Source organism: Lutra lutra, chromosome 1 (genome assembly GCF_902655055.1).
Source record: "Lutra lutra chromosome 1, mLutLut1.2, whole genome shotgun sequence".
NCBI classification, from domain to species: Eukaryota; Metazoa; Chordata; class Mammalia; order Carnivora; family Mustelidae; genus Lutra; species Lutra lutra.
In genome coordinates this window covers 219,894,048-219,913,676 of record NC_062278.1, presented here as the reverse complement: position 1 = coordinate 219,913,676, position 19,629 = coordinate 219,894,048, and the positions used below count along the sequence as shown (strand labels likewise).

The 19,629-nt window shown below is 60.1% G+C and overlaps 1 protein-coding gene across 3 annotated transcripts in view; it reads left to right on the top strand.

Moving 5' to 3' along the window:
- KDM4B (lysine demethylase 4B) overlaps window positions 1-19,629 on the top strand; it is a 133,650-nt gene that overhangs the window by 63,832 nt on the left and 50,189 nt on the right. For 2 of the 3 annotated variants that reach the window (XM_047708855.1, XM_047708836.1), the window contains exons 8-9: window positions 14,590-14,639; window positions 18,623-18,726. In XM_047708855.1, coding sequence (XP_047564811.1) covers window positions 14,590-14,639; window positions 18,623-18,726 — 154 coding nt within the window. Of the gene's footprint in view, window positions 1-14,589; window positions 14,640-15,695; window positions 16,063-18,622; window positions 18,727-19,629 lie in introns of those variants that run through there. The other variant, XM_047708844.1, reaches the window with a different exon arrangement.

Genomic DNA, 19,629 nt, shown 5'->3' with positions numbered 1-19,629 from the left:
GTGGATCCCTCGGTGTGTGAGTCAGCGCGCTGGGTCATAGAGTCCTGCTCTCGGGGCCCCGTGACCACGCTCTGAAGCATGCGACATCGGTCTACAGAGTGGTCCGGCCCTGCAGCCCCAGCCAGAGTCCAGTCTCGCCCCAAACACGCCACGGGTAGAGTTTCCCGGTGGGCCCAGCCCCCTTCTGCAGGAAGATGGCCACTGTCCCAAATGGCCTGGCGAGGCCCCAGAGCGCTGAGCTCGACCCACTGAGGCCCAGTCGCCCGGCCTGCTGGTTCTGGCTCGGTACCTCGGCTGCCTGCGGAGGGACCCGCTGTGGCACTCGGCTTCCCCGCTGGGTGCGTGGGGCCGTGGGCGGGCAGGGAGTGTCTCCTCTGTTCCCCTTGCAGAGTCTCCTCTTAGGACAGGGACTGCAGCTGCAGAGCCGAATGTCCTTTGTTCCAGTGTGCCTGACCTGTGTGCCCAGTGTTCCCTTCCAGGGGACAGGAGTAAGTGTTGGGGGCCGCGCAGGGAGCTTGCGGGAATGATAGCTGGGTCAGCCCCCCCGGGTCCCCTCCTGGGTCTCCCAGAGCCCTCAGCCCAGCGTCTGGATCAGAACCACAGGCATTCTGCTTGTCCGGAGCGTGTAGTACAAAAACCGAAAGCTGGTTTCAGCCCTGGAAAATGAACTCCTGATGCCGGCGAGACCTTCGCGTCGCAAGCCGGGCATCAGGTGTCACCGGACCGCGAGAGTGGGATGGTGTCGTTAGTCACCATGGTGAGTACGACAGGCCGTTCCGGAGAAGTCTGCCGGCGTGGTGCCTTGCACTGTGCGTTTCAGACCATTCCATGTGTCTGCTTCCTTTCTTCCGGCGTCACACGCCCGAAAGTCTAATCACCTGGCGCTGTTCTGGCAACACCGTGTGCCATGTGAGAGCATGGGCTGGGTGCCACTTGGCAGGGATCAGAGGACCCCGGAAACCTGGCGTGTTTTGGGGCGCCCCCCCCCACCCCCCCGCCGGGGCTCCACGCGGCCGGCGGTGGGCTCCGTGCCTGTGGGCTGGCTCCTCGCCTCCCGCGGCCTGCTGGCGGGCGGTGTCTGTTCGGGGAATGCAGAGTGATTTTGACATCACGCTAAGCAGAGGAAGGTCAGCCTTCTGCTAAGGAAAAATCTTGCCATATGCTTTTCTCAAGAAGCCAGGGAGAGGGAGTGGGGCTTCTTCTGGCATTGCGGGTGGCCTGACGCCTCGCCAGGAGCCCGTATGGTGGGCAGCCCCACGGTGGGGGGGTTGGGGGGCGCTGGGGGAGGGCAGTGGGTCTGGGAATCGGGGTCTGGGTGTCACAACACACCCCAGGCAAACGCTCACACCCCAGGCAGACGCTCGGCTGTGGGGCGCTCTCCTCGTGCCTCCCGTGGTTGTCCCGGGCCCCTATACCCGCTGTTTGGGCGGCACGCTCTTTTCATGAAAAGAGGCTTTGGTGTTTAGAACTGTTTTAGTTTTATGGCACTGCTGAGGAGCTGGTCCAAGCGCACCCCCTCGCCCCCACCGAGTCCCTGCTGGGCTCTTCCATCGGGCTGGGACCCTGTCACAGTTAACGGACCCGTGTCGCTACACTCTCAGTAAGCAAAGTCCTCGATTTATTCCGATTTCCTCCGTGTCCCCCAGTGTCCCTTTTCCGTCCCAGGACCCTGTCCCAGGTTCCCACGTGACCACGGAGTCGTCACGTCTCCTCGGGCTCCTCCGGGCTGGGACCGGTTCTCAGACTTCCCTGGTTTTTCGCGCCCCTTGATGGTGGCGTGCGGGATAGGGCAGGGGTTTGGTAGGAAGGGCTGGGCTGGGGGGGATGGGCTTGGGGAGGAAGACCCCCCCCCCCAGGCAGGTGTCCTTCTCCTGAAGCCATCTTGGGGGACGGCTTGTCGCTGCAGACGTTGCCTCAGTCCCCTGGCTGAGGTGGGCCGTCAGGTGTCACCCCTGCTTAGTCACTCTTCCCAGTTTCCACGTTGTTCTGTTTGAAGTGTACGCTGAAAAGAAAACAAAAAGCAAATGAAAAAAACAAAAAACAAATCGGGAAGGGGAAGAGAGCCGCGAATAGAGCAGCCTGCGCCCAGTGCCCATGGCAGCAGATGGGAGCATCCTGGCGCCCCTGCGGGTGGGGATTTTTGATCTGTTTCTTTCCCCCTGACCTCGCGTGGAGGCGGCTGGTGTTTGCCTGCTGCGTGAGCTGCCAGCGGGCGCGTGGCTGTATTTCTTTGCTCTCGGTTCTGTAGAGCAGAACTGAGGCCTGGGCCCGCTAGCGCCTCAGTTGAAGCTCTCAGAGGCTGGAATCGAGGTGCCGCTGGGCCCCGGGGAAGGTGCACCCCGGGATCATCTAGGTCGTTGGCAGAGTGCTGTTCCTTTCAGTGGTAGGAGCAAGGCCCCGCATCCTTGCTAGCTGCCAGCCCTGGGCTCCTGTTGGCATCTGGAGGTCACTCAGGGCTTGCCGTGTGTCTCCCTCCAACCTCAGGCCTGCCTGGGATCCCCTCCCACTGGTACCTTGGACATGAAGAAGGGCCCCTTATCTGCTTAGGTCAGGCCAACCCAGGGTAGTCTCCCTGTATCAGGGTCTCCTGAGGTGGGAACTTGGTTATAACAGTAAAACCCCCTCACAGCATCACCAGGGGAACGCTAGAGTCCCTGTGAGCAGGGGCTCGGCGTAGGCGTCTCGGGCATCTGAGAACCATGTCTGTCATATCGCCTACATTGCGAACTATAGTGTGGTGCAAAGAACACACAAAACACGTCCAGCCCACAAAGATAGGTCTTCATGTACCATTTATCGGATGACCATAGTCACCCCCGCGTAACCCCGACAGTGCTGGGAAACGAACCCCCCTCCCCCTACTGCCCACTGGGCTCCTCCCCACCCAGAGCTAACAACCGTCCTTCTGTCTCTCCTCCTTCTGACTTGATGGGGCTCGCGTCGCTGCTTCTCTGGGTCCTTCTCCTGCGTGTGTCTGTGGCCCCAGGCTGTGTGGCTGGATGGTGTGTGGGTCTGAGCGCCATACAGATAGACACTCCTTACTCTGCGTTTCTGCCGGGAGCTGGGGAGGAAGGTCCACCCTGTTCCGTGTGGCCAGAGTTCGTTTGTTTCCGTGGCTGTAGGGTCTTCTGCGGTACAGCTCTGCCTCTATCTGTTCCTCCGTGCCCGGGCGATGGGCGTTCGGGCTTTTTCCGCGTGGGGCCCGCTGCTCGCGCCGCTTTAGAGTTTCTGCCTGACGCTCATGTATGCGGCCCATTACTGCACGTGGGGGCACAGGGAGGAGTCCTGACGGTGGAGGCCGTGGGGGTGCTTGGTGCAGCCCCACGCCTCCCCCCTGCTCAGGGGAGGCACAGGCTGGCCGGACAGCTGTTCAGGAACACGGAGCTTGGGGGTGGTGGGTCTGGGGTCTGGCCCACCTTCCCTGCCACTGCCCCACGCTGCCCCTCGAATTGGGAGACGGTGGCCCATCAGCCTTAGCAGCAGGGTTGTCCCAGGTGGCACAGGTGGCTTGGACTTGAAGGTGTGGGAGGGCCAGGATGCTTTTCTTACGGGGTCCCCAGAATGGTCCCTGAGTCAAGCCCCGCCAAGCTGAACGCTGAGGTTGGTGGGTTCCTGCATGAGACAGAGGTGGGAACGTGGGGACCTGGGCTGGCAGACACTCTGCTGTCTGAAGCGTGTGGCTTCGGCGGAGGTCATCCTGGGTGTCCAGATGGGGCAAGATGGGAGAATGTGTTCCAGAAATTTGGATGGGCAGACATAGGAGGCACGACCCAGGTTTCTCTTGCCCTCTTGGTGGCAAGTGCCTGGTCACATGGCCACACTTACAGCCCGGGAGCCTGGCACACACTGTCCAACCACAGGTCGGGGGGGTGGGGGAGGGGCAGGTGCCGAACAAAGGGGGTTTCGTGGCTCAGCTCACGTCCCGATGGAGTGCGCACTCTGGGTCCAGCATGAACCATGCTGGTGTTGACGCCCCCTGTCAGGACGGGAGATGATGGTGTGGGTCTGCACCCCAGAGCAGGCCCAGGCTGGGCAGTGGCTGGCACCCCCCAGCCAAGGTCAGGGAAGCCCATGGGACTGAGGCCTGTGGGAGGAGACGGAGCTGGGCCGTCCGTGGAGAGGGGCCCAGGGGGAGGGCAGCCAGGCCGGGGGTGTGGGACTGTGGGACTAGAAGGTTGGTGGTGGATGGTTTCTTCCCCTCAGACATATTCCAGCAAGAGGGGCGTCAGCTGGGAGGGCAGGTGCGGGCTGGGATTTAGGGGCCCAGGGCCAGCATGTCAGGCTGGTGCCCTTCTCCCCTGGGCGTCCTCCTCTCTCCCTGCCGCTCTCAGACATAGACCCCGCCGGCTTGGTCTGGCAGGAGCCCATGGCCCTGAACTTTGGAGTCCTCTGTTCCAAGAGTGGTGATGCACACATGGAGTAAATTGAGAGACGCAGGGTTTTGGCTGTGGGGCGGCCCGAGCTCCTGCTCCCGGGCCGGAGGGCCAGGCAAGGAGCTCGAGTCCTCTATCTTACCGGCTCTCTGAGAAGTTGTTGGTTCCTCCGTCGGAAAGGTCACCCCTGGGCATGAGTTCCCGGCCTGGGATCCTCCCACCCGGCAGCGCTGTTTGGACCGGGACCAGGAGCGGGAGCGGCTGAGTCTGCGGCTGGCGGCGGGGACCCCTCTTCCTGCTGCCGAGACGAGGCCAGCCTGGCCAGGAGACGCTCCCCCGCCTCCACCTGGTACCGCAGACGAGCCATCAGCCATTTGGGGGCTACGTGCAGGGTCTGGTTTCCATGGCAAATTTCTCTCCTGCTAGTGAGGTTGCTGTCGGCTGAAGGGAAAGGCCTGCAAAGCTGGGAGGGGAGAGAGAGCGAGGCTTTGTCAACTTGGCTTAAAAACCTGGCTGGGAATGGGCTTCCCCTTCACCCTTCAGGCTGGCCCAGCAGCAGGAGGTGGGAGGCCTCATGGCCTTAGACGGAGCGGGGCGGGGGGACACCGCCCAGCCGCGTCGCCAGGACGGGACCTGTTGGCGCCCTCCCTTAGGGGCCTCCCCTGGAGGGTCGGTCTGCCTGCTCTCGCCAGCCTGATGCTGAGCGCGGCTGACCAGCGCCAGGGCCTGGACTGACCCCAGGAGTGACCCCGAGTGGCCTGTGGCCTTGGCCTCCTGGATGGCATGCTGAGATTCAGCCTAGTGTGACACGGGGAAGCTGGAGCCTCGGGCGCCTGTTTGTAAGGCTGGTGTGAGCTGTGTGCTCCCCGGAGCCAGCCCTGTAGTTAAGAGGGTCCGTCAGAGACACACGGGGCCTCCCTGTCAGCGTGTGCCCACATGAGGGTCCGTAGGCCTTGCTGTCTGTGGGTGTGTGTGACGACGAACGCCAACGTGTCCAGGACGCGGGAAATCACTTAGCAGACCCGAGCCTCCCCCAACGTTGAAGATGTCCTCCTGGCTGGGCTCCCACCCCCCTCCCAGGCCCCACCTGGCTCGTAGCTGTGACCTGGGCTCGTGCTGCTACGACGTGGGGTGGCTGACACTGGCCTGTCCAATGCCTCTCGGCTGTAGACGACAGCAAACTGCTGTCTTCAGCCGTGTCCCTTCCGAGTTCTCATGCTCTCCAGACCTGTCCCTGTTCACATGGCACACATGTTTCAACGCCAGTGCATCAGGGGGCGTCCCCGCTCTAGCACATGCCGCCCTGAGGAGTTCTGGGGCCAGGGCAGCTGGCCTGTGGGCCTGGGGTGTGGGCGCCACGGGAGGCCACCTCCAGCTCGCTTTATGAGTGGGAATCCAGGCCAGTTCTTTGAGGGGGAGACTGGGGGTTCTGGGCCCCCCTTTGCCGCTGGGCCTGGGTGCCCCATCCTCGGTGCCTGCCTTTGGAAGCCTCAAAGGCACCCCCTCCCAGCGCTTTAAAAACATCAAAAACAAGCACGCACGTGACTTGGCGTTTTCAGTCCCGTCCTATAACAGAAATAATTCCCAGGTCTAAAATAAACTGGGGCTTGGGATCAGATGCCTCCAAGTTGGTAACATTTAATGGCAGGCTTGACACCGCTCACCTTGTGAAGTGTCTCTCTTCGTTAACATGGGCTGGCCACGTGTGAGCCGGGCCCGGACGCCCGCATCCCCCGTTCCCGTGGGCCGGTGCCAGGGCAGGTGGGGCCCAGGGCCCCGTGAGAGGCCTCGGCCTCCCCTCCTGCCCACGCCATCCCTTTGTCTCCATGCAGGAGGCCTGTTCATCCGGCATCCTCGCCGCGGTCATCCCGTTGGAGACTCCCGGTTTCCGCTGTTTATTTCCTGCGTGTGTTTCAATAAAAATGTCATTATTTGAAATCCTTGACACTGCTTGTGCTAGATACCGAATTCCATTGCCTATTGTCCCGTAAAACGATCCATTAAAGATAAAACCGCCGTGGCTCAGTAAGGCTCTTTTCTGGGAACAAGCCGCCCTGGTCCTCTGCCGATCCTATCTCCACAGCAAGGGTTTGTGTTCATTGCATAAAGGGGCCCCAGCGCCGGGACAAATGAGGGGGGCTGACTCTGTGGAACGGGGTTCCTTGGAAGTTAAGATGGGATTTCTCTGGGGCACCTGGGAGGCTCAATCATTAAGCATCTGCCTTTGGCTCCGGTCATGATCCCCGGGTCCTGGGATCGAGCCCTGCATCGGGCTCCCTGCTTGGTAGGAAGCCTGCTTTCCCTCTCCCACTCCCCCTGCTTGTGTTCCTACTCTCGCTGCCTCTTTCTCTGTCGAATAAATAAATAAAATTTAAAAAAACAACAAAAAAAAGGGATTTCTCAATAGAAATTGGGCAGGCGCCCATTTGCCATCAGACCGTTCCAGCCGCCCACTCCGGGAGGGGGCTGTGCAGTCCAGGCGGAGCTCCCCGGTGCAGCGGTGACTAAGAGGGGCCACGTGGGGCTATCCCTGGGCCGGAGGGACTTGGAAATGCACTCTGGGTTCTGTCTGGAGTAGCTGGGACAGGGTCCCAGAGTCCCCTCCGTCCCCAGGCCAGGTCCTCTCTCCCCTCCCGGGTGGACTGGGCTGGCAATGGCTCCTCTTCCTCCCATCCCTGTGGGCGCGGGGCTCCCAGGCTGTCCATCTGTGCAGGTCTGTGCACGCCTTTCCTCGGGGTTTAAAGGCAAGTCAGTTTGTTGGCTGGTTTTTCTAACGTCTTTTGTTTCTCCAGACCAGTGTGTGGGGTGACATCGGCCCCGGATGACCTGGGCCACCCTGTGTGACTATTACTAGTCTCCTTTCACACTCCACCCATCACGATAAGGCCCCCCGGCTCACACCCAGCTTAGCACCCCCACCACACTGTGTCTTGAAATCAGCCAGTCCTCAGGTCAGGTCACGAGCTGGTTCCCTTACCTCATTTCCTAAGGGACCGGGTCACAGGGGAGGGGGCATTCCAAAACGCGTTTGTGGGTCTCCTGCTCTGCTCAGAGGCGACGAATGATGACGTTACTGGGCCACGCCCGCTTTGCAGAGTTGTGCATCGGCTCTCCTGGGTCAGATTGCGATTCTGTCATTGGTGGGCCCACGGCCAGGCTTGTGTTTGACCTCCTTGGTGGGGAGCATCTCCTGCTTTTGGGCCACAGACAAGGGCAGAGTCTACCCTAGAGGGCTTCGTGGCCCACTGTGAATGTCTTTCTGGGGCAAAGGACATCAGGCTGTCCTGGCGCCGGTGGTTTGTCCTGCTCCCTTACTGGAATGCTTCGTTCTTTCATTTACCAGCTTGTTCTTCGCTTTCCCAAGTCAAACATTGTGTTGTTCATGAAAGAGTTTGTCTCTTCCCTTCTAGTCGTTACTATCCTCTTATCTTTTTTCCTTGGCCTGTGACAGCGGCTAGCGTCTTCAGTATGGTGCTGAGGAGTGCTGTGATAATGGGCAGCTTGCCTTGCTCCCAACTTCCCGGAATGCCTCTCCTGCCTCATCATGGGAGGTCCCTCCCAGTCCTAGTTGGCTAAGAGCTTTCATACTGAGTGGCTTGGAACCTTACACAGAGTTTTGTTTGTTGGGCTGTCTTTGCAACCCTGAGGGTTACAAGTCCTTCTTGGTCTTGTAATACACTTCGCTGTCTGATTTTTCCAAGGTTTAATTTAGGACTTGGCAGCTGTGAGAGATGGCCTAGCATTTTCTTGTGTGTCTTTGTCCTGTGTTGGTGACAGGGTTTCCTGTTCATTCATTCATTCATTAAAAAATATGCCAGATTTGTAGAAGGAGTTCAGTAGCATTTGATCTTCCTGTTAGTAATGTGCATAAGCAGGCACAGCCCTTTAGTGTGATGGTTTTGTGGGGCTCTTAGTAAAACCACTGGGGCCTGCTGCCTTTTCCAGAGGGGTTATCTGCAGGTTTCTGGTTTCTCTGACAGAGCTCATGTTAACCGATGGATGCCTTGGTTCAAGGCCCAGAAGATACTGAAGAGCCAAGTGCATCTGTGGCCCTGAGCCTAGAAACTTGGGCAGGGATGAACTCATCACTCCCATGTCCATGGAGCTGGGGTGTTGCTAATAGATTTAGTGAGGCTTAACTTACCCACCATACGTGAAATGCTGGACACAGAAGTCACCTGATGTGTTGCTGTGGCTCAGATGAGGGGTGACCACTCGTGACTGTGTTTCTCTGGGCCCTCGTGCTCCACTAACTGGCTCAGAGATGGTGCCCCGGCAGCCAGGAGGCTTGTGGGGCGGCCCGTTCCGTGACTGGGTCATTCTGCTCGGCCCGCCCAGACCACGGCTCTGTGTGCTGGAACTGTCCGGCCACTGTGTGGCGAGAGCAGGTGCGGGCTGTAGGCCGAGGTGGGGCTTCATATTTGAGGATCGCAGCAGTAACGGCTTTTCTGCACGCTCGGCACATGGGGGCCCTGGCGGGGCTGCTGGCATTTGGAGCTGCCGTGGCCTCCTGGGCTTGCGCGGGTGGCCGGCTCGTGCCAGGTGGCCTCCGACTTGACACATGGTCTCAGCACTTCCAGTAGCCTCTGCCTTCTTGTTTCTGTTTCCGTAATTACAGCGTGTTAAACGGCCAGGAGCCTGTCTGCCCAGGCCTTGTGCACACACTGTGAAATTAACTTCCTCACCCTCCAACACGTGTCAGGCTGAGCTGACATTTCCAAAGGGCTTCTGGCTGGACCCCCGCTCTTGGCACATGGTCCTCAACAGAGAAGAAGGCCGGGGAGATGAGCCTCTGCTCACCACGGCACCTGGTCGCTGGGAGCCTCGTACAGCAGAAGCTGTCAGGCTGGGCGACTATCATCGGCAGAGAGTCGCATGAGTCTTGGGGAGAAAAAAAGACAGTGCTGCACATCCTGACTACCCAGCAAGACGGTTCCACGTGGGGGCCCCAGCGGGGGCTGCAGGGCCTCACGAGAAGGGCGGTTGGGGTTTGAGAGCCTTGGCCCCCAGCAAGTCTTGTTACTGTGGCAGTGGGCAGGAGAACATACTGTAGAAATTCTGCCCTCCTGGCAAGGGACCCGGAGTCCACCTGGAACGGGCCCCTGCAGCCTGGGGCAGCCAGTGTGTTCGAGGAGATGAGGGGTGGCCGGCTGGAGCAGCCCCTGGGCTCCGTGCGGTGGGTGGGGTTCCTTCTGGCGGAGTCTCATGTTGTTTGTCCTTTGTCCCATGGGTGTGGGTGTCCATGCTGCTCTGAGAGTCAGCAGTCCCTCTGGCGTCGTCAGTCTGTGGCCCAGGAGAGGCGAGGCAGAGGCCGGCCCCCCAGCAGCCTTTCTGCTGTTCCGTGTGGCTGTCCCCATGGGGGTTGTGTTGGGCGACGACATGCAGGGTCCTGGGCGGCTGTCAGGGGTCAGCTAGGCTCACAGGGTACCCCAGTACCCTCATCCAAGATATCCTGTTCCCCCACACACACCGGCCAGGCGGCCACAGGCACTCATGCCTCTGGCTGGAGGGGGCCTACACGGCCCAGAGCCCTGCTGCTCGTCGTCTTCATAACTAATGGCTCCAGAGCAGGTCCCTGCTCTCCAAGATGGTCTGTGTTCCTCTTCCTGACACACTCATTTAATTTTTAACTCAGAAGGCATTTGCTTATTTATTTTCATTGTTCTTGATAATAATTCTAAGCCATTAGAGGGGAAAATTATATTCAAAAATGCTGTTTCACACTTTATTTGTTTGATGATTTAGAGCGATAGAAAATAGCACATTTGCTGGCTTTTATAGTCTGATAATTATTCACATCCATCAAGCCATTCCAGGGGAATAAACAAAACACCAAGAAAATGACACTATTAATAGCATCCTCCGTGGCGGACAGGAAGACTTTCCCCGGGGTTGGTGGGTCAGTAAAATGGAAGCGGCCTGTCCCTTGGCCGCAGAGGATGCCTCTCCTTTTAATTACCCAGCCCTGTCCGGCCCCCCAAGCTGCCTGGTCACCACCAGCCCTGGAGTGTCTTCATCAGGCCCGCTGAGTCTGTTGGGACACGTGCATTTCTTCTGGGGCCATGTGGTGTCCCCAAGGTGGGTCTGCCACCAGCTTAGACTCAGGCCTGGCCTCCGCAGGGTTGGTGAGACCGCGTGCCCTCTGGCATCAGTGTTAAGATGTGTAGCTCAGGGCCGGCTGGATGGCACAGCTCCCCAGCCTCCAGGCTGCACTCATAGACGGGTCAGCCCCTGCCATGTGTCGGGCCGCAGGGCCCGGATGTCATCGCGCACTGCTCTGGACCCAGGCCTTGCGGCACGTCTGAGGGTTTCAGCTCTGCCTTCTTGGGGTGGCCGTGATTGGAGGGGGACGCATGCCCTGCGAGTGCCTCGAAATGTAAAGGAGGGAGCAGGGAAGGCTGGGGGGATGCCTGCCGTCCTGGAGCAGTGCATCTGGTCCCTCCCCAGACCTGGGTGTCGCTTCCTTCAGGAGCTCGGGGCCTGAGTGTGGGTCTGGCAGCTCGCATGTTCCTGCCGGTTGGCTGGTCGTTTGAACTGTGAAATGGCTGGACAGTGGTGGTCTTTGAACCACGGCGTGCCGCACGTCTTCACCTGAGGGGCCCGGTGCCCGGGACTCTGGTCTCTCCCGTTGCCTCCGTGTACCTTATTCCTAATCTAAAACTTTTTATTTTCTCCCTGAGACCCCGACGCTTGCAGACAACTGCCTTTCCGAAAAGGTCTTCTGGCAAATGACGCCTGAATCTGGCTCTCCTGGCCTTCTGGGCAATTCCGCGGCATTAAACCCGGGGTTATGGAGCCTGTCGGGTCCAGCTGCAGCCCTGCAGGGTCACCTGGAGGTGGCCAGGGCTACCTTTCCGACAGTGCCGACTTTTCTGGAACTTTCTGGTTTACTGTTGCTGGGACGTGTTTAGTGTGGAGCGTTCTGAAGCAGAGAGAACGTGCCGAAGGGCAGGGCTGGTGAAATACAGAGATAAAGACCCCAACGGGACACTGTGGAGAACGTTCCAGACTCCTGCCTGGCCGACCTCAGGACCAGGATGCACTGTGTGTCTGATCGTAGCCGATGCTTCCCTCAGACGGTCACAAGCAAGGGGTCTGAGCGGCTCTCACGGGTGCCCGTTCCTCTTGCGGCTTTCCCCGCCCCTCCCCACCCGCCCCTGCACTTCCCATTTCTGGTTCTGCTCTCGGAAGCCTCCGGCTTGCTCGCCCTCTCATGCTCACCGCATTCTGGAGATCGTTCTGCCCACGTCCTTATCCAGCTTCTCCAGATCGTTCCACCATGACTTGGGTGGTGGGCCGCAGACCCTCTGGGCCCTTCGGGCTGTCCTGAAGTGAGGGCCAGCCAGGGGCAGCCCGGGCCTGGGGGAAGAGCTGTCTGGTGCTAATTCGGGCTGGGACGTGGCTGGCCCTGGGGGCGGCCTCGGGCTGTTGGACAGAGGGGACAGCATCAGGGCCGATGGCTAGCCTTGGTTGAGGGGTTTCCTGACACGGCTGAGAGAGGGATGGGGAGTACCAGGGGAGGGAGGTTCTGAGAGGGCTCTGGGGCTGAGTGGGAGGGGAGAGGGGCCGGGGCAGCTGCCTGCTGGCCGCCAGAATGGACTGGACCAGAGCAGCCGGGGAGGCTGGCCGGCCGAGGACGCCGTGCAGGAGCGCTTTGTCACCGGCGACTGCGGCTGCATGTCCAGAGGGGCACACCGGCCGGCCGAATGGAGTGAGTTTGGCCATGATATTTGACCTTGTGATGGGGGCAGAGTTCCTGGGGAGCTAGATAAATTGCCCCCACGTTGGTGACCAATAAAACTGACTCTGTTTTATGTTCCCAAGAACTCGCTCGCTAATGCCCAGACAGATGCTCCTGCCTCGGGGGCTGGCGAGCAGACAGGCTCCACCCACGTGGCCCTGCACGTCCTTCTTTCCCCCAGAGCCGGACTGAGTCAGGAACGTCTCCGCCCGTGGCAGGACGCAAGATGGGGCTGTGACCAGGCAGACATGGCTCTGCTGTAGGGGTCCCAAGGGGCCTGCGGGGGGGGGACTTTTCTTCAGGGGCGGATGTCTAGCCCTGTTGGGAGGCTCACCTGGGCCCCCACTGTGCGGGGCCTCCCAGGGCACCCCGAGGGCCGTGGCTTGGAGAGAGAGCTCTGAGGGAACCTATAGCCCCCAGGGCTGGAGTTTCTCGAAGCCTTTGGAAGGAGCCGTAGAGGGAGCCTTCACTGACCCCCTCCTTTGGGCAGGCGGCCTGGGCTCGCTCGGAGCTGTGTGTCAGTAGAGCCCGTGCTCTGGTTCCGCTTGCCTTCCCCTGAGATCTGAGACTTGCATCTCGTCGAGGCCCCGGGGTGTGGGCTGGGGGCATGTCGCTGGTGCTGGGGCTTCTCGGCACCCTGAGGCTGTTTCTGGGTTGTTCTGCGTGGCAGGAGGGCAGCTTTCCCTCGGCTGTGGGAGCCCAGAAGTCCCTGTGGCTGTTGGCTTTGCGTCCAGCCTCCTTTGTAACCCTCCAGGGGCCGCTCTTCTGAGCGCCCGGCCCGGCGTCCAGCGGCCTGTGCTTTCTGATAACAGAGGAGCCACGCTCCGACGTATTAAACTTTTAACATCCACCAGATTCAATTAATCTTATCTTTACAACTCCCAATTACAGGCGGTAATTAAGTGAAAGCAGCATTGTAGACCGGGGGTATTGCATTAATCATCACAGCCTTGGAGCCGTAAATTAGTTCCTCCCGTTCTCCGGCATCTTCCCACAAGGACCGGAATGTTTCATTTCCTTGTTTGGGGGGACGTTAATCCCACAAAGGTGCTTGGGATTGGGATTAACTTTTATCATCCTTACGTCAGTGATAAAAGGCTGTTTAAAGAAGAGTCACCTCGTCTTTGTTCAGACGGTGGAAAATTCTCTGGTGAGCACAGAATCGAAGGTGTTGGGCCGTCTCCTCCAGGGCCCTGCGGTGTGCCCAGAAATTAATTATTTTTATCCTGGTAGATTAGAGACTGCCTTATCTCCTGCCCCTGCCCCCTTTTATTTTATTAAAAAGCACTAATCACCCTCTTGATTGGAATGGACTGAGCCAGCTGCAGAGTTTGGGCCGGTTTCCCGGTCCCCGGCTCTTCCCATCCTGCCTCCCGCACCGAGAGGGAGGATGGAGGGTGTGCTGTGCCACGCGCCCCCACATCGGACTTGTTCTAGAACGTGGGGTGTGCTGACGCAGGGTCTCTCCCCTTCGGCACCGTGGACGTGGGGTGGGTCGTCTGCGGGCTGTCTCGGGGCGCTGTGGGGGCTGAGCAGCACCCCGACCCACCCCCTCTGCACTGGAAGCACCTTGTCCTGTGGTTATGACAATCACATATGTCCTCAGACACGGCCCTGAGTCCCATGGGGGCAGGATCCCCCCTGGGCGAGAAGTGTGGCCCTGGAGTTTCTCCCTGATGGGGCTTGGGGTGCCGCAGTAGCTGTGGAGATGGAGTCTTTACTGTGTCCCTTCCTCTTTGGGACAGAGAGATGCCTGCGCTCAGTGTTAAGGACCCACACCCCGGTTCTGCCCGTCTTCCTCCAAGTCCGGGATGGCACACCATCTGGGGTGGGGCCGCTCCGCCCTGCCTGCCCAGGCTGTCCCCTCCGGGAGAGAGTCCCCGCCATCCTGGCACGCCAGCTTCCGTACACAGCCGTCAGCGGGGTGTCCCTCTGGCTTCATCTGTTTGCAAACATCCACCTTCCATCTTTCCTATTTCTGCGGGGCCTCAGGAATCTTTCAGACGTAAAATGTGTACAAATAAACCGTGGGGAGTGGCGACAAATGAAGTGTGTCTCGCTCCTGAGGCTTCTTCCTGGGAGGCTCCTGGGGCTGGGGGCGTGGGAGGCAAGGAGACTGCCGAGGGGTGCAGGGGGTGGGGGGGCATGGGGGCCCTCCAGCCCCTCCCCTGCAGCTCTGATCCTGGGCTCACTTTTTTAGGTTTGCCTTTTTAAGCCTCATAGAGGTTTAGCGCTGCTGAACGGGGAGTGTGTCCAGCCTGGTGTCCAGGGAGGCCATCAGGGAGGCCGCGGACTGTGGCTGGCTGTGTGGGTTCCTGCCCTGCCACCCTCCCGCTGCCCTTCGCCCCTTCTCACAGCACCCATGGCGGCCGTGGTTCAGTTCTGCTCTGAGGCTGTGGCCGCCGCCCCGGGGCCCCTCGGATGTGTGGCCGCCCCATGTGCCGTCGCGTCTGACGGGCCTCCCTTCTCTCGCAGGTACGCCATCCCGCCGGAGCACGGCAAGCGCCTGGAGCGGCTGGCCATCGGTATGTGTCTGCGCCCCCGGGCGGGTGGGGAGCTGGGCCCCAGGCGGGCAGGGGTGGGGGCAGGGGGTGGCAGCCCCGTGCTCCTGGGTCGCCCTCTCTGTGCGAGTTTCCATCTCTGGGTGTGGTAGGTGCTGGAAGCCGTCACAGTGATTTTCCATTTCCTTTCCCACTCATCATCAGATCTACCCACCCCCCCCCCCCGCCCCCGCTATGGGGCTGGTCACCTCGTGAATGACGCACAGGAGGCCATTGCTTTAAACTCGTTTTCTTCCCGGTTGTGAGCACGGAGCTGCCAGGTGTGATTGTGGGCTCCAGCAGGCCGGTGGGGGGGTGGCCGTGTTCTCCTGTCTCGCTCCCAGCGCCTGGCACTGTGTCACAGCCTCCTCTAGGCCTTACAGTCTGTGTTTGGTCTGGAAAAGCAGCAGTCTGGTGCGGGGCCCCTCGCTCATGCCCCGCAGCTGCGCGGTGACCGGCGGGCTGCTCGTGCGCATGCGCCTGCTCCCGGACTCCTCCGCAGACGGCCCCTCCAGCAGCCCCTCCAGACCAGCCCCTTGGGGGCTTCTTGGGCTGATGGAATTTGTCAGAGAGGGTCCCGGGCTGTGTCTGCAGAGGGGGCACTGACCACTTGGGGTAAAGGCAGGTCCTCAGGTCATGGCATCCTTGGAGACAAGCCAGACACCCTACTGGGTGATGCTGAGTCCCCCGACCATCCTGACAGAGGGACTGGTGGGGTTCTTGCATTGCTCTGTTCTGACGGCAGGTGGCTGTAAGTGCCTGGGGCTATGTGAAGACACCCTGCTGGCCCCAAGAGTCTGTCCCTCATTGGCCAAAAGCCCCCGGGCAGGCGGGGCAGTTGGGGATCTGGCCCTGATGTCCAGGAGCTGCCAGGACAGCACAGGGGCCATCTGATCACTCTGACCCTCTGGGTGGCAGTGGCAGGCAGCCTGACCCCTCCCTGCTGGCAGCCACGAAATCTAGAAGCCATCACTCAGCATTGGCGCAGTCTCCCTAACAGCCTGCCACCGTCCTTTGTCCCTTCCTCATGCCTCCCCCAAGGAATGCCCACTGTGCTCTTCCCTTGCCGGTGTTGACTTTGGAGATGGAAATGGTGGAGCTTTCTAGAAAATGGAGCTCCTTTTCTAGTTGCCCATCTGTTCACCAGATGCCTGCCACACACTGATTCTCCGAGGATGAGGACAGAGGGAAGCTTGTCAGAGAGTGGGGCCAGAGCCCCAGGCCTGCCTCGCCCAGCCTCGAGGCTGGCGGTGTTGTCATGTGGGAAACCCGGGCTCTGTCTTCACAGGCAGGGCTGAACCCCCATATCAGGACCATGCTTCTCACTGTAGAAATGCCACTTACAGTCCTAGCCAAGAGCGATTTCTCTTATTTGTTAAGATCTAAAATAAAAACCAAATTAAAATGTTTTCCACATGTATTTTTTAAAATATAAATTTAGAATACAAATATTAATTTTGAGATACAAGTTGAAAAGTATTTTTCCCCATCGTTTTCTTTTCCTGTTGCTGTTGTCCCAAATCACCAGTCAGAGGCTCCAAACGGCACAAGTTTCCCCGTCCTGCTATGAACCCGAAATTGCTCTGAAAGAGCCCAGGTTAACCCCCATGCTCATTCCTCGTGTCCGGAGGTCAGGGGCCCCACTGAACCCAGCGTAGGCTGGGCTGGCTTCTCCCGAGGCTCTAGTTCAGGCTTCTCGACCTGTTCCCTCCAGAGGCACCGGCTCTAGCCTGTGGCCCAGTCCTGTGGTCACATGGCCTCTGCTGCCTCACTTCCATGGAGACCCTGTGGTGACGCTGGGGCCCCCATCTCAGGGTCCTGCACTTAATCCCATCTGCGGACCACCTGCCGCATGGAAGGGAACATAGTCCTGGGTTCTGGGGAGCAGGACGTGGCCATCTTTGGAGGGGGGCACTGTTGAGCTTCCCACCCCACCACAGCCACGGAAGAAAGTGCCACGGAGTGGTCTATGTGGGTGCCCTCTGGTGGCCGCAGGGCTGGCGTCACCCCCCCCTTTGCCTGCTTCTCTGCTTTTAGCCCTCGCTGGATTTTGCAGCTGTAGCCACGCCTCGCGCGCTCTTCCTCTCTGTGCCTTTTCTACCAGAAAAGAAAAGTGTTGCCTTTGGACGACCGAGTGTCGCCTAGAAAAGCTAGAACTGAGGTCCTTCAGGGCCGTGGCCGCTCTCCCTGGAGCTTGGCTTGCTCCCCACATCCTTCCTGCAGCCGAGGCCCTGCTGCCCCTGGGTCTGGCCTGGTTTGCTTTCTGGGCACGAGCAGGGCGCTCAGTGCCGGGGTTGGGAGAGGACGAGCCAGGGGCTGGAGGCCCCCGGGGGCCGCCCCATCGCTGTTTGTGACCAGCGTGGACTCTTGAAGTCAGTCCTCGGCAGGGGGGCCAGGGCCGTCTGCCCTGGGGGAGGGTGGGGAGCTGTGGCGCTGGTGGGAGGGCTGGCCTCCTGCTTCCCCTGCGCCCCTCCTCAGAAGGAGGATGGGAGAGGTTCTAGGGCAAGTGAGTCACTGCCCTCCTCCGTGTCCCTTCCAAACTTTTTGGGGGGCATGCGGCACAGACTCCATTATTGAGATGGATGGATTGAGTTTGCAATGAATATGGAAAATGAATAGCCAAGCTCCAAATGGGCTCGTGGGGAGAGTCGCGGAGCCCACGGAGAGAGCGTTAATGTGTCGGCGCACGATTGGTGCTAATCACTTAAAATGTGCGCCTTTATTAGAGCTTTAATGAGAGCCACTTAAACTGTGCATTAAAAAGAGGGACTGCAGAGAGGCCGCGGGCCGGGCGGCAGGGGCCATAACTCTAATTGAAACGCTTTTAGCACCAAGGAAAGTTGCTGGATTCAGTAATCCCTCGCACTTTCTAGAACCTCGCAGTCATAGTCGTGTCCTTGCTGGCGGGCCTCCCAACCCCCACCCCCTCCCCCACCGGGCGTGTGGGCAGGGCCCTGTGCTCACACACAGCACACGCACAGGTGCAAACGTGCCCTCTCTAGCTGGCCAGCCCCCGGGAGTGTGCTCTGGCCCGGAGGCTGGGGGCCTGTGGTCTGGGTCGGCTCCCGGGAGGGTCCCCGGGCGGGCTGTGTCCAGGGCCCGGTCCTGAAGGGAGCCCTCCCTGGCTGCCTCTCAGTGATGGTTCGGGTGAGGAGCCCAGCACCTTTGCGTGGAATCGCGGGGCTTTTCTTTAACCTTGAGACCTACACATCGTTGTTGGGAGCTTCAGCCAACAGGCGACTGGGAAAGGTCCCTGAACTACGTTAGCCAAACGCAGTTTCTGAGCAGATAGAGCCGATGGTCTGACTTCTGTACGTTCACGAACCTTGATTTAAACGAGCTGTGTGGTCTGCACTGTGAGACAGAAAGCATACCCGGATGTGAACTCGCATCTCGTGTGTCGCAGACGGTCAGCCGGGGTCAGGCTGCTCTGCTCCTTTCCCGCCACACCGCGGGCCTCGGAGGGTCAGCCGAAAGCCGGAGCCTCCCTCTCTGGGGCCTGCACAGGGGGCCTCTCATCCTCTTGGTTGCAGCCGTGGCTGTGTGGGGAGCATTGCCCATGGCTTCCCGGGTTGAGAGCGTCCGTCTCAGTGTCCTGTCTCCCGCTGCTGCACCGTTACGTTGGCTGAGCGACTGGGCACGTGCAGTGCGGCGGGTGCTGTGTGTGGGGTGCTCAGAGGGGGTGGCCTGTGCAGCTGTGCCCTGGCCCACACCCCATCTGTGACTTGGGGGCACACTTGGTTGCACAGATGGCCACGGCCCCTCCTGGCTCTGGGCTCACTCACCGGAGGCCGGAGGGCTGCCGTTGCTGTTGCCAGCCGAGCACACAGCTTTGGGCAGGCTCCTGTGCACTTTGTTCCCTGGGGCCACATGGCTCCATGCTCCGTGCCTGATGGGAGGCGAACACTGCCCGCAGTAGGCCTGCTCAGCTGCGCCCACCCTACTGATGCCTGTCTTTTCTGCTCCAGGGTTCTTCCCCGGAAGCTCCCAGGGCTGTGATGCTTTCCTGCGGCACAAGATGACCCTCATCTCACCCATCATCCTCAAGAAGTACGGCATCCCGTTCAGCCGGGTATGTAGGGGCAGCCAGGGCGCCGGTTCAGGGGACCACCCATGTCCCGGAAGACTGGCTTCTTAAGTCCATAGAAGGTTCTAGAAGAACACTGGCAAGCCAGGGAAGGGCACGTTGGCTGGGCAGTCAGCCTTCAGCTCTGCTGTGGTGGGGGGTGAGGATGGAAGAGGGGAGAGTCGGGTGGGGTCTTGCCTTATGTAAGTCCCACCCCCTCCCACGCTCAGTCCCCTGCCCAGTGTGGCTGCTGGCCGCCTGCCCTGCAGGGTCCTACAGGGCTGGGATTGCAGTGGGGGGACAGCTCCCACAGACTTCCTGGGAAGCCACAGGACAACTGGGCAGTGCCCGTGACCCCCACTCTTAGCCCTGCTCTCTGGCTGCAATGTCCATGGCCACTGCAGATGTCCTTTGCGACAGTAAATACCTGTTTGGAAAAGAAATCTGTGGTCCTCCTGCAGTGTGAAGACTGCGAACTCATTCAGTTTACTGCCCCGGGGGGTGCTCTGCTTGTCCTCCGCAAAGGCTGTGATGAATGAGGCCTGAAGCTGGGGAGTTGGGGTGGGGAGGTGGGCAGCGGTGGAAGGCCAGCTCCCAGACCTGGGCCTTCGTCAGAGGCTCTGCCCCGGAGTGGGGCTCAGCCACTCTCCGCTGCAGGCAGTCCCTTCCCTACAGATAAGCCTCCTGGATGGGAAGGTCTAGGCCAGCATCCCCAGGTTGGTCCGGACCAGAGGGATTTGTTCGGAACCTTCCGGAGAGGCCGGAGCAGACTCTGGTCTGGGTAGCAGAGGCAGGTCGGGAGAGGAGGCCCTTCCTGGGACTCTGGTTCCCGCAGGTCTCCCTACAGGAGCATTTGTTGGGCACGGGAGCAAGTTCTGCGACCAGACCCTCACGCCCACCCTTGCTGGG